The 13,646-nt window shown below is 44.9% G+C and overlaps 1 protein-coding gene across 3 annotated transcripts in view; it reads left to right on the top strand.

The window, feature by feature from the left end:
- MTCL1 (microtubule crosslinking factor 1) overlaps positions 1 to 13,646 on the top strand; it is a 110,790-nt gene that overhangs the window by 49,147 nt on the left and 47,997 nt on the right. For all 3 annotated transcript variants that reach the window (XM_050891484.1, XM_050891486.1, XM_050891483.1), the window contains exon 4: positions 8,658 to 8,717. In XM_050891484.1, the coding sequence (XP_050747441.1) occupies positions 8,658 to 8,717 (60 nt within the window). The remainder of the gene's footprint in view (positions 1 to 8,657; positions 8,718 to 13,646) is intronic.

Here is a 13,646-nt window from a genome sequence, read left to right on the forward strand (position 1 = left end):
ACTTTTGCAATTATACTGTCTCCTAACAGTTTCTTTCCCTCCTGGCCATTTCCAGCTGCAATTTGGCTTGTGGGTAGCCTAGCACTTTTCTCCCATGAGGGTAACTCTTGCCCTGCAGAATGTGTTGGGAGAGTGGGTGGATGTCGCACTGCTGCTCCTGGAGCATCGTGTGCTACAGCTCTCCAGCAGGCTGGTGTGTTTGCAGGAGCTCCATCCCCTTCTCGTCACCTGTGCCTGCCCTGGCCAGGGCTTCACCATTTCTTAATTGCAAGTGCTATCCTCTGGCTTGAATTTCATTCCTCTAATTGATGGCCTTGTTCATTGTAACAGAACTAACTTTATTTGTGCTTGAACTGTGACTCCTGTGGCTTGCTGAATATGGATGTCTTGGAAGTGACCCATCACCCGTCAGTAAATGGTTCTGTGCGTTGAATGACATGTAGGAAAGTGTGTCACAGGTAGCAGCTATCTGAGGTTCAAAAATGTTACCAGCTACCAAAGTGTGAATTTGCTGTCTTTTTCCTCTATTTTTATAAACTCCTTTGTCAGAGTGCAGTGTCCTTAAAATTGTGAAATAATAGACGGGCAACCGAGGATTACAAAGACTATCTGGGACATGTTCGTTGGGGATCATTGCAGTTGGCCTTTAATCTCGCTGCTTCTTTAGAATTTCATTTAATACTTTATAGAAGCAGCAAGTTGTTCTAATCCAGGGGAGATTGAATATGCTTGTACTTATAGTTGTCTGCTCAAGGAAAATTCTTCTTTCCATCCTCAATGTGAAAAACAATCCTGTGGCTGTTGATCTATTAGTGCGGAAAGCGCAGATGTTGTGCAGCTCTGAATATCTTTCTCTGCAAAAAGACATCCAAAAATATTCTTTTTTTTTAGGTACTATGACATTTGCTCTTTACACCTATACCTTGAACACTACAGAGATTGCAGAGCTGTGTGTTTTCTCCCTCTCCCAGTGCCATAAATTGCTGCAGTAACCTCCTGACCTAGTACGAGCTTGGGGCTTTGCTCAGCTTCCCTCCTCTCCTTTACCAGCACTGTCCAAATCATGTCTAACTGCTTTGTCCCATAGCTGTCAAACTCTCCAGTTTGTTTCTCCAGTATGCTGAAGGCTGCCCTGATACTGGGACCACCAGCTATGTAGCATTGCTTTCTAAATGCTCTTGGTGGCAGAGAATGAGCGGGCTCTATCTCTGCAATTGGAGAGCGGCTATCTATCCCTATGCATATACTGCCTTCTTAGTCTTCTTCTGGGGGAAAAAAACCAATTATACCTGTAATAGATCGCCTGTGCTACAGGAAATGCCAAGATGGGTGTGCATTGATCAGCAGTAAATGCTCTCATATTGTCTTCCTTCGGGAATGTAAACTCCTAATTCCCTCTCTGAGCACTACCTGGCCTGCAGTCCAATTTTGTAAAGCCAGCCCCAGCCGGCTGCTCGCCAGCAGCTCCCAACTGAAAGGCCTGTGACATGGCAGCAGTACATTTGCTGCCGTCCCTCAGAGAAGATTTGGGTTGTAAAGCATTTTTTCAGGGGGAAGAGGAGGGGAGGGCAGTTCATCTCTGTTTTCAGGCAGTCTGCATTTAGCGTTTGGCGATGTGGGCGATGCCGAGCAGTGCGACGTGGATGGTGGATGGCAGAGCAGGTATGTCGGGGGCTGTTTCCAAGGGTTTGCTTTCTCTAGCAGTTGTCTAGTTTGCCCAGGCTGCTGCAGTAAGTGCCGTCACGAGAGCAAAAAAAGGCTTAAAAAAGTCATACAAGTTGTTTCGTCTTCTCCGGGATTTTTGCAACCCCTATTTTGTCCCAAGAAGCGGAGAAGAGAGCCCCAGCCTGCACCACTGGCCGCAGGGCTGGGCACCCACCTTCCCGGCGAGGGATGCTATTTCTCTCTCGGCATGCTGAAGCTTGGCCTGGGCTACAGGCACCAGGCATGTAGCATTATGTAGGGTTTTGTGGCCGAGGACGAGTACTATTCCCGTTGGCAAGCCATTTCAGGAGAGGTCTGTTTCTGTGTGTATGTAGCACCCAGCGCTTTTTTCACGCGCTGTCTGCTACGGTATAACACTAACGAGGTAATTACAGGGCTCAGGCGGTGTCAGCGCAGCACATACCGCTCAGATTAGGCCCAGCTCTTGAACAAGCTCTTTCCGAAAGGGGTGCAAGCTGACGTGGCTCATGGCCCGTTTGCAGGGACCAGGAGCGGGCTGGTGCTCAGTGACTGCGGCTCAGCTGATGTAGGGGAATTTGGGGTGCTGCTCCTGCCTCCTGTGCCGGCGGGGAGAGGAGGACGGGCGGTCCCAGCTAGCACACGTTACCATGGGCATTACGGGCGTAACATGGTGGGAGATGGAGAAGTAGAGGCCTGGCAGCAACCCCCTGCTGCCAGTCGGTGCTGCTGCCGCTCCCGCCTGGCAGGATTGCGAGGGATGTGCGGCTGTGGTTTCGTCCTCCGGTGCAGGGGCTGGAAGCGAGGTGGTGCCACAGCAGAGGGTTAGCAAGTGTGCCTGTGATGTGGGGGTTGAGGGACGGGCACAGCGTGGGGAACTCCCGTTTAATAGCTGTGCAAATGGAGGGGTGACAAGGCTTGGAGGGACGTGTTTGCTCCCGGTGCAAACACAGCACTGGTGTAGCAGGAGGGGGAGGAGCAGCGCTGTCTGCAGCGACCGACCTGGGTTCTTTCTGGTTTTCTTCACCTGAAATAGGACCCAAAAAAAAAAAAAAAGGAAAGTCTGGTCTCAGTGTGTTATAATTTTCTTTATATATTGTGACACGTGATGTAATTTGAATATTTTGTGTCTTAACAAAATAGGACAGACAGGGACTTTTAAAATACTTCTTAGTGAATTTAAGAGGTTATTAAGAAAAGTGTTTGGGCAGAAGCACTGCATAAGACAGTGATACACACCTGTTAGAGTTTAGGATCTCAGCTGTCTGTTGCAGGAATTCATTTATTACATTAATAACAATTATTACATCACTGGGCTATATTTTTTTACCAATTATTACTATAATTATTACGTAATTATCATATTAATAAGAATTATTATATTGGTTTCAGGTCCCCTTGTCAGCCTCCACTGACCAAATATTAAGTGAAATGGTGTGTTGTGAGCTGAACGCTGAGCCAGCCCAGCTGTCTCCCATCTGCCCAAGAGCTGCTGTCTCACCTTCCAGGGCTTCAGACAGCGGGTGCAACCCTGCTGCTTCCCTCCCCGCAGCACGCTCCCAGACCTGTCACACCAAATTATTTGTAAACATCAAGCCAGCTAATATCACAACAGTATCAGTCTGCACGTGAAGGGCACCAGGAAGCCGTGAGAGACAGCCGGTGCCGTGTGTTAGTAGTAAGAGGCAAAAGAAAGAAGCTCCTCCAAAGCCCCTATTCATAAGCCCCTATTCACAATAGAGTAATGCAGTGTTAGGGAAATCTAAGCTGGTGCTGAAAGCTAGTGTGCTTTGGTGTTCTTTTACTCAAGGGATGGCTTTTATCCTGAACTGTAATGCTTATGATATTTCAGACATAGCTTGCTTTGCTAGGTCATGTGAATGATGAATATCACAGTATTTAGAGGTTTCTAGTAAATGAAACACACATGAGAATGAATGCAGATATAGATCACTTGCGTCAAACCCAGCTTTATCAGGGCTTGGTGAGATATCTTTTTCAAGGGCCTACAGCAATTGAAAAGCAATTGGAATTTCATTGTATTTTCCAGTTCCATTAACCATCCTGTAGATACATACGAGAGTCCACATGGAAAAAGCTGCCACCGTACTTTCACTGCTCAGCCTTTGTAATACAGAAGCATGGGATGGCAGCAAAGCAAAACTTCAGTTGGATACTTGGAATTTAGAGACACTTTAGGCCTTAAGAAAGCCACCCTGTCCTACCATTTAAAAAAGGGATGTTGCTACAGAAATGGGAAATGCTTCCTTTTCACCAAATGGGCAGGTAACAGTACCGGGAAGGAGACTTCAGAAAGCTGCAGTGTGATAGCTGGAACCTGCGTACGTATCCCTTTCCCATCGTAAAGAAACTGGTCTGGGTCACGTTCTTTCAGTGGTGCACTTGTTAAAAGAGTTTATTCATTAGTGGTTTGAGAATGACAAAGCTCTGCACAAAGGGTTTGTTTTTATCTACCAGACTGGGCAAGCGGGGGTAGCTCTGAAGCAGAGAGATGAAGGGGAATCTTGCACCCCCTCAATGTCAGGGTCTGGCAAGTCCAAAGCTGCAAAAAGTTGAGGTGGAAAATGCATGCAGTGGCCAGCAGAACTGGATCTGCATGGAGGGGGTTTGCCAGAGAAGGAGCACAGAGATCCCCTGCTTTTTTCATCCTCTGCCACAATCTTCCCATGCGGTCCTGCACAGTGCCCGGAAAACACTTGCAGTGAGGCGTTCCTGAGCAGTGATTAGCAATGCAGTTAACAAACGCTGGTTTACATCACTTGGGGATAAATCCACCTTCTGACCATCTGTTACAAGTGGATCTGGTTTTCTTCCGATTCACATTCATGCCAAGCAGAATTACCTTCATTTAAATCACTGGTGTTTCTTGGAGAGTAACCACTGTGAAAGAGTTGGTCCATTGGCAAGATCTCCCAATGAGTCACATACTGTGGGGCAGAGATTATGTCACTCTGGATGTTTTGTTCATTCTTGAACATGAGGAGGCTCAACAGCTAGCAAGAAGTTAGCTGTTATTATGAAATGCCAATGTGCAACTCTGAAGCTGTTAGCCTTGCAGATACCGATAATCTGAAAGCAGTCTGCTTCACCTACTGCTGTATTTAGAGCAAGTGGATTTGGTCACTTGTGCATATTTTTTTTTTAAAGTACTGTCAGATCTCTCACAGGCAGTATTTTCTAATGAATGCAAATGAAAATTGTGATTATCCATTTCAAAGCAATTGGTAGCAAGCCATCATTGCACACGGAACATTATACGGCTCATAAGGCCCAGTGATGCTCGTGCATAATTCCTCACACATCACAGCGATGGAAATTGCCTTCAGGGCCGGACTTTCCAAGCCAGCCTCTCTGTTTTTAAGTTGCAGACATTGGCACTTCAATGGCTGACTACTTGATTTCGCAAGTTCAGTTTGATGCACGTATGATAGCAAGCCCACGCTTGCCTGCATATGCCAGACTGCACCCAAAATGACTTGCTCCTCTTAATAGCAGTGAATAAAGTGACAGGCTGGCAGCTCTTAGGGACTCTTGGTTCTCTCTTCTTACTTTCCAAGCCTTTCTCTACTGCCGCCTGTTCGCAGCTCTATTCTCATCCTACTCAGCGCTTGCCTCAGTATGAAAACTTGGGGCATATCATGTGTTTACATGTATGATTGCTCTTAACTCCAACTTTATTTCCATGTCTTGCTCAACCTCTAATTCCAGTGCATTGACTCCTGTTTGCTGTTCCCCACATGGGTAGTCTCGCTCTCACTGCTCAGTTTGCAGGACTCTTCTCAGACCTGTTAAAAATGGAATTCACTGAAAAGCACAAATTATCTGTTACTGTCCATGCTAGGCTCCTAGGGAAAGTGAAAATAATTGTGTCTTTTCCTGCTGTTAATACTGTAGTCACTACATCAAATAATCTTTTGGGAAGTTTAACTTTTAAAACACTGAGCAATTTATTACCCCCATATATTAGCTCTTCTTGGTAGCCGAGAGGTACAGCGACAAACTGCAGTGAAACTGTAAAGGTAGAAAATGTCCGATGAGTAACCTCTTTCCTAAGAGACTATGTTAACCAAAGGACTAATAAAATCTTGTTTAACCATCATTGAAAGACTTTTTGGTAGACAGCCAATCCTGGTTGATCTCTTGGGTATAAACAGTAGTATAGAAGTGTTCCTTCTAGCATTAATTCATACCAGCTTCTGATGCCGATCTCCTGTACATCAAAGAGAAATGCTTCTTTATTGCACTATTTTACATTTAAAATCATTTAAGCTTATAGCGCGTTCCACCTTCTTTTTGCAGCAGCACTCTCTGCCCTTAGTCCTACTGAAATGTCAGCTATGTTGGTTGGTGTTTCGTACACACGTGCAGCCTGGTCCCACAGTGGTGAAATGGAGATCTTTCCTTGCTCTCATGTAGGGCTTAGGGGGTTTTGGCCAGGCAGTCCCTTGTTGCCATGCCTGTGTTTCTAGTCCTCCACTGACACGTGGGAGGGAGGTTTCTCCCTGTAATCCACCGGTAGCCCCCAGAGGTAAATATCCCATTCTTTTTCTTACACCGAGGACAGACTCAGCCTAAGGTTGAGTCTCTGCCTTATGGAAATACAAAGCATCTCCCAGCCGAGCACTGATCAGAACGTTGTTCTTACACAAATCCAAACAGGACAGTGTGAAAATGCTTAAAGCGAGGGCCCATCTAGGGCAATGTGTTAAAAACTTGTTAGTCTGGATCTGTGAAATCCATTTTTTCAGTGAGGGGTGGAGCTTAGAGCTTCCAAAGTCAGATCACTACCTGCCTGTTTCTCAGCCTGTGATCCATGTCTCCTACCTAAATTTTAATTCCTTTCCCCTTATTTTCCAAGTATTATCCTGTACAACAGAGCAAAGGCTTTATTACTTTCTCTTGCACACCGTAGCCCATGTGTTTATATCCCCTAGCTTCTCCAGTTGGATGTGTCTAAGTGTAACCTTTTGCCTGTAGGTAAGAGCAAGAGGTTTTTAGGATTTGACACAAGGTTTTGCATTTCTAGCATGACTGGTAGCTGTTTGCCACAATCGTGCATTGAGGCCTCTACAGAAATTGGTAGACTCATCCGTGACTCCAAGGGTTTACAAATCAAATGCAGTAACCAGACAACCTCCTCTTGCTCAAGCTACTCTTGCTTGAAGTCATACAGAAAAGCAGTGAGTGCGAGGGCCAGGGCTATGCCCTGTATCTCTTCAACCGTAGTGGCCCATCTTGCACGCCAGGGCATGCTGACTGGTGGCTGCTTTCGGTTACATATCTGCTTCCAGAATAACACCACATTTAAAAAACACAGAGAAAACAGTAACTGTTTATCCTGGCTAAGCTTGTGTAGCAGGTTTTCATATGATGTTTTTAGTGTTTGAAGTCTTTTTTCATTAAACTGTTTCAGTATCCAGAAAAAAACATTTCTCTTACTCAGCTTCATTAGTTATAGGAAATCACTGGATTAAAGTAGAGAGCAGATTAGTAAAAACAAACTGGAGTATGTCTTGGGCATATGGTGCCGTGTATGAATGGGTTTTAACTACTTAACTGTGTATAACAAAGAGCAGAAGGAGAGATTTGTCTTAGTGTGCAATAATTATAATTTGCAGTAGCTGCATAGCTTAACAGTCAGAAACCACAAAGCCATGGAAAGCTTTCGGTTAGGATTTGAATGGGGTGTGTGCGCCTGTGCCCAAGCTCAGGTCGTGTTTTCTGCCAGCTGACGGCCGGGCACGAGACTGGACTTAGCTAATTAACAGGATGCCTCTCCCTCCTTTCCCTTCCTCTTCACTGGGCTCATGGTTTGCAATGCTGGGCTACAGAGACCGGGATTTAGCCCATTGGACATGGGAGCCAGTGCTGGTCTGGGCACGCTGCTCCATCGCATGAGCCAGAGGGCAGGCACGCTGTGGACAAGCCCATGACAGCCCGGGCTTCGCCTCAGCTGGAAATTCTCCCCCGCAGAGCAAGTATAAGCAGAAGTCGTAAATAAAAGAGGCCACAATGTCAGGGTGATTGCTGAGGAGTATCAGCCTTCAGGCTCTGGGCACAAAGCAATACAGCCAGCTTTGAATTCAAATGACTCCGCAGTTTCTAGCTTCCCGCTTTTTTTGCCTATTGTTCCCCCCTGATACTTCAACCTGCGAAAGTCAAATTTATGCCTTTTCTAAATAGACCCAGCTCGCACTGGTTTGAACTTGGTCCTGAGACATAAGTCAGTGCAAACACTGGTAACGTCCTGATGGTGCTCCACCTCCCACTTCTCAGGAGAGCTGTGCTTTTCCATTTGGGTGCTGAGAGGTTTCTGAAAACCAAGCAGTGGTGATGACATCATTTCCATGTCTTAACAAACCTGCTTATAAAGGGATATAAAGATTTGCAAAGCCAATCAAATCTCATTTATAAAGTAAATTCAGAAATACCTGGAGAATTACCTGGTCTTTATCTGGGGTCTTCGGTATGTTTGCTAGCACGGATTAACCAATAATGTTGCACCACATAGCTTAAACATGCATGTCTTTCTCTTTTTTTGGGGGGTTGCTTTCCTCTGAGGTTTCCACAATGTGTTTCACATCCACTGTGAGTAACATTCTTGGACTTCTGCCCTGGATTAATCAAACATAAATCATTGCCCCATGCAAAAAGAAAGTTTTGCCAAAAATTGTGGTGGTCCAGAGAAGAAAAGAGGGTGGGTTTTTTCTCTCTGTGAACTTTTAACTAATTTTATTCCTTTTTTTTTGGTGGGAAATTTTGTGCATTGAAAAATTCACTGACAAGGCCCTGATCATCTTTGGGTTTTAGTGATTATTACAAAAAATTAAATCCCCAGCTGCTGAGGATAATATTCTTGCTTTCTCCTAAATTAGTTTTATAGTGGTGAGCCCTGCCAAACTTGAAGGCTTTATGTTTAGCTTATCAATAACTCAGCGTTGCTTCTATTGCAGAGTTCCCTGAAGAGAAGAGGCAGCAGAGAAATGCACAAAGAAAAAAAGGCATTTACCCAGGTATGGTTGTCACAAACATGCAATTTTGAGCAAAATCAAATGATAAAACTCAAAGTTTCTTTTTACGGGTGTTGACAGGGCCATCAGGCACATTAACTAGAGTGCAATTAGGCCTTAATCTACTGAGACTTCCCAGAGATAATGTAGAAGCAATTTAGGACACAAGTGTGATCTCTAAACCGTGGAGCTTCTTGGGCTCATTGTGCTTGTATCCATAGATTCAGGCTGCAGGTTTTCTACAAGAAGAGAAAATCACCTTGCCTCTCAAAGTAATTGGATCACAGCTTAGGGACTAACTAAATTTATATGCGGTGCCAAAGATTTTGTGCTAATAAGTGTCTTGGCAGGGAATGCAGTTTGCACACTGCAACGACACCTCGCGAGCTCTTGTGTCGCAGCCCAGGGTTTGATCTCTCTCTGGTGTCGGTGGGGCAGCGCGTGAACTTGTGCTCCCCCAAGCTGAGATACAACACAGAGCCTAAGCTATCCACTCAGTCTCCCTTTGGACACCAGTTTTATTGAAATCCCGTAGGCTGATCCTTCTCAGGAAAGCGGTCTGCCTGGTTTCCTCTGCTTTTTGTGCTGACTGTAGGAGTTAAAGCTTTTCCCAGCACCCATACGGTTACTGTTTATAGCCAGAGAGATGGGGATAGTGTTTCACCTCACTGGGAAAGGAGCCAAGAGTGACATTGTGCCTTCGTTAGAGAAAGGTTGCACCTCCCCTGCTGCCCCCTCGGCAGGCTCAGTGTATGCAGCCGAGACCTACGGGTTGTCTATGAGTTGATGGACTCTTAAAATCCATTGATTTGTAATAGTAACCATAATAAATCATTACAGTATGTTGCACTTGAGTGGGTAGGGCGGGCAGCTGAGTGGGCAGACCGGGGACTCATGGTGGTCGGGGGCTGCAGCCTGCTTTACCGGGACTCAGCAGACTGAGCATCCCCGCCGAGCCGATACAAGCACAACTTAATCAGACCTTGAAATGGGGCACTGGGCTTTCTTCCTGCAGCGCCTGCTACGGAGAATTATTTAAAAGTCATCAGTCAGGTCAGAGAGATTATTTTTCTACAAGTCTGTAAAATACATGGATGAAATACATATATGCCCACACACATGCAGATTACAGATGAAGCTACATGAAGGCACAGTTGTGTCCGCCAGGGTTTGTGGGCGGCACTGTCCTTCCTTTCCTCATTCCTGGAAATACAGAGCAGTGCAGAGGGAATGGATTCCTTGTGCTTGCTTCCTCCGCCCAAATCCAGGCATTAAAAGCAGCTGTAGTTTGCCTTGGAAAGCCTTAAAAAGGACTTCACAAAATTAACCAAGTAACCATGGGTCAGCTCTGCACCGCTCACAACATGGGGAAGTGATCCCAGAAACCACCCAGGGAAAAAAAACCCTTACGCTGTAGACACACATTGTAACTCATGCAAGCAAAGGATTTGGGCAATGAAAACCATCGCAACAGCACTGTGCAAGGTGGCCGTGCAGTTTTCTTCAGTAATTCTTTAGAGCAGGAAAGACTGAGAAACAATCTTATATATTGACATGGCCCAGCCTATAGATGCGTGTCCTAGCTATCTCCCAGCTCTAGGGTGTTACCCAGAGCTGTCTCCAAACCTGGTTATCCATTCAGAGGTATGTGCTGGTTGAGACCAGAGTGCACCACAGCAAGTGCCTGACCTGGTCAAACAGCCGCTGGGTCCTGGGGCATGGCCCAAAGGGGTAGGTACAGACACAGCCCGGGAGGTTCAAAACACTGCTCTTCAGGGACAGCCACCCTAAATACCTAAAATAAGTTCAGATACCCATTACATGTTTTGTGAGTGAAGAGCAACCACAAACTTAGATTCTGTGCATCCGCATGCTTAACGATATGTATAGCATATGGCGAGACTGGTGTTTTTACTTACTGAGAGCTCATCATGAAAATTAGCTGGAACATCGCACCCACCACAGGGCACACCGAGTAAATAATACCTGTGAAATCGATTGTCTTGAAGTCGTGTAAAAGCAGAATTCATAGTAGCGCTTACCCGCCTCTAGCAGTATTGAAGAAAAAAAGTTTTTATTCAGCAGAATTGCAAAACGGAGCTTCTTGGAAAATACCAGGCACCAGGCAAAACACAAAGGAAAGTGGTTCTCCAGCGCAAGGTAGGAGTGCTGGCACTCAGCCAGATGCTTGGGTGCTGGTCGTACTGCCCTGTCATCAGACTTGCAACCCCAAAAACGCTTACCCATCTTCTGCCTGGCAGTTCCCTTGAGCCGGAGGTGGTGGTAGAGGAGATGGTGTTGGTCTCTATCTATCTTTGTGTCTTCTTGCCAGAAAAGAAATATCATATTTGGGAATTTTTGATCAGCTCTTCATTCTCATCACCTCATTTACATTGCATACTGAATTTAAGTTCAATTCTTTCCTTTAAGTTTCATTTCTTTATCTCCACATTCTACATTTGTCTAAATTAGACTGCAGACTGTAGGGAGGGATCTGGGGTTTTTCTTTCTGCCTTTTTTTCCATTAACTTCCCTCTGAAGTGCCATGCAGAGCTGTGATGCTATTGCATGTAAATAATCACTATCAGTAATCATTAAGTCCCATTTATCCTTAATGATCTCTTAAAGTCCGTGACTAGCACCATGACTGACGGAACATTTTTGCACTGTCCTTCCTTCTTTTCTTTCTATACAGTCTGCCCTATGTACACCTTTTAGAAAAGCGTCCACATACTGGACGTGAAATACAGTCAGGCCGTGCCATAGCCCAGCTTTCAGCCCCTGGGATTTGAGCCTCTTGTTCCTCCAAAATGGCAGAAAGACCGTATTCTCCTTTTTTTTTTTGTCCCTTTTCTTTTCATTCGTGATTTAACTAACGATGAACTATTCTTAATTTCGGCAACTGGCCTCTCCTTAGTTTGCCTTATATGTCGAAACTCTACTTGCCTATGTGGGTGTCTCACCCTCTTGCTGTTTCTACTTGGTTTCAACTGATCAAGAAATCGCTGATATTTCTGTACACAAAGTTTCAGAGGGACAGATGCATGAAGGTTGGAGTCCTACCCTTCTGGCATGCTTAGATCTGGCTGATAAATCTCTCCTGACCATTCTTTTCCTTTGGAAAAAAGCTGTCCAGGGAATGGGATTTTCAGTAGTCATGTTCCCTGGCAGAGAAGCGGGGAAGATCTAGAGCTTTCTCACCTTTCCAGATGGGATCCATATTTAGTAGGCAAGATTAACACCCATCAGCTCTGTTGTTTTGTATGAGGCTTGTGTTTGTTTAACAAAAAAAATCTTGTTTGTTTCAGCTCTTGCGAAAAACAAAACTTACAAATGTGATCCTTTTTTTTGATAGACAAACCCTAGCAATAAAGTAATGCCGTTATAAGAAGTTAACAGTGGTTTTGTCCTGCTATAATACCGCGCCAACTCTGCAGATGCGTTGAGCCGTGCAGTGATGCCGAGCAAAAACATTGGGGCCCTGACCCCAAACCCATCGAAGCCCTTCCCTTTTCTTCAAAGGCTTCAAAATGCTGAGTGCGTTGTCCCGAGTGCAACTCGGTGACTGTTATTTATATTGCTTGAAACGCAGTGGGTGTCAGGCTGGAGCCCCCTCTGACCCCCGGGAGGAGCTGGCCCCTGGTGCTCCCAGCTAGGGGAGAGGGGCGCGGGCAGACTGGCCCTTCCCCACGGCCATCAGTCCTGCTGCCGGCAGCTGGGGAGGTGCGAGGTGCCAGCTAGTGCCACTGATGGTTGGGCACTTGCAGCCAAAGGCAGACAAGAAGCACGGGGAAGAATGCTGGATTACAAAGACGGAATAAGGAAAATGTCAGATGTGATTGATTGTTTCCACGCTATTAACAGATAAATAAATAAACTGGGTCATCACCCCACCTGTGAGCTCTGACGTGCAGCACTGGTCTGGCTGTAACTTTCCTTGTGATCTTTGTATTTCCCTAAAAGCAAAACCTACAGCTGCAGGGATAAACTGATTCTCGATGATAGGAAAAACAGAGGTAATGTATTGTGCAGCCCTGACCAAAGATGATGCTTTAATCATACAGCCTTATCCAGCCAGAGCAACCAAAATTCAGAGTGACTCCAGTGGAGGCTGCATGGAGTTTTGCCAGGTTTTAATCTGATACTTAATTTGCAGTTTCGAGTTATAAAGAGAAAAGCAATTTGCAAATATATGTGTGAAAAAGAGGTGTGTGTATGTGAGGAGATGATAGAGAGGAAAGAAAGCCCATCTTCTAGAGGCTCTGCTTCTAATGAATTATACGCACCTCAATTGTATTCATAGAAAACACATTTCTGGTGCCAGAAACATGATGACCAGAGTTTAGTCAGTCAACTGATCAACTGGTTGCAGTTGTGTTTGACTCCTGGTTATCACTGAAAACCATATATTAACAGAAACTTTGACTATTGTTTACCTCTATGATGTTATTAACATTTAAGATAACTTTTTTACTGTTTAGTATTTTGAAGTCCCAAACTGCGCCAAGCAGAATCAGTAAGAAAGATGACTGAGTTCAGAAGTATACAACCAATTACTTTTGTGGCTGGTTAGTTATTAATAGCTGAAATTTAGACATAATTAGTATATATCTAAATAGAATGGGGTGAAATTAATCTAGGTAACATAAAAGACACCGTTACCAGTGTGCAAGGATGTGTGCTTTAGAAATTAAATCATTTCCTCAGATTGCTGAGCCATAATTAGTTTTGTAAATCTTTTTTTTTTTTTAATAGCCTGATCTGGGTGAACAATTAAAGTCAGTCATGTTTTCTTCTGGATTTGGTTGCCATTATTAGGAATTACAGCAAAATGGTGCTTGTGAAAGATAACAGTGCTCCGGAGACTGAAATGAAGTTTCCATAGATAATTGCACATATGTCCACATGGCCTACCAACAATGATGAAATCTG

Source organism: Gymnogyps californianus, chromosome 2 (genome assembly GCF_018139145.2).
Source record: "Gymnogyps californianus isolate 813 chromosome 2, ASM1813914v2, whole genome shotgun sequence".
NCBI lineage: Eukaryota > Metazoa > Chordata > Aves > Accipitriformes > Cathartidae > Gymnogyps > Gymnogyps californianus.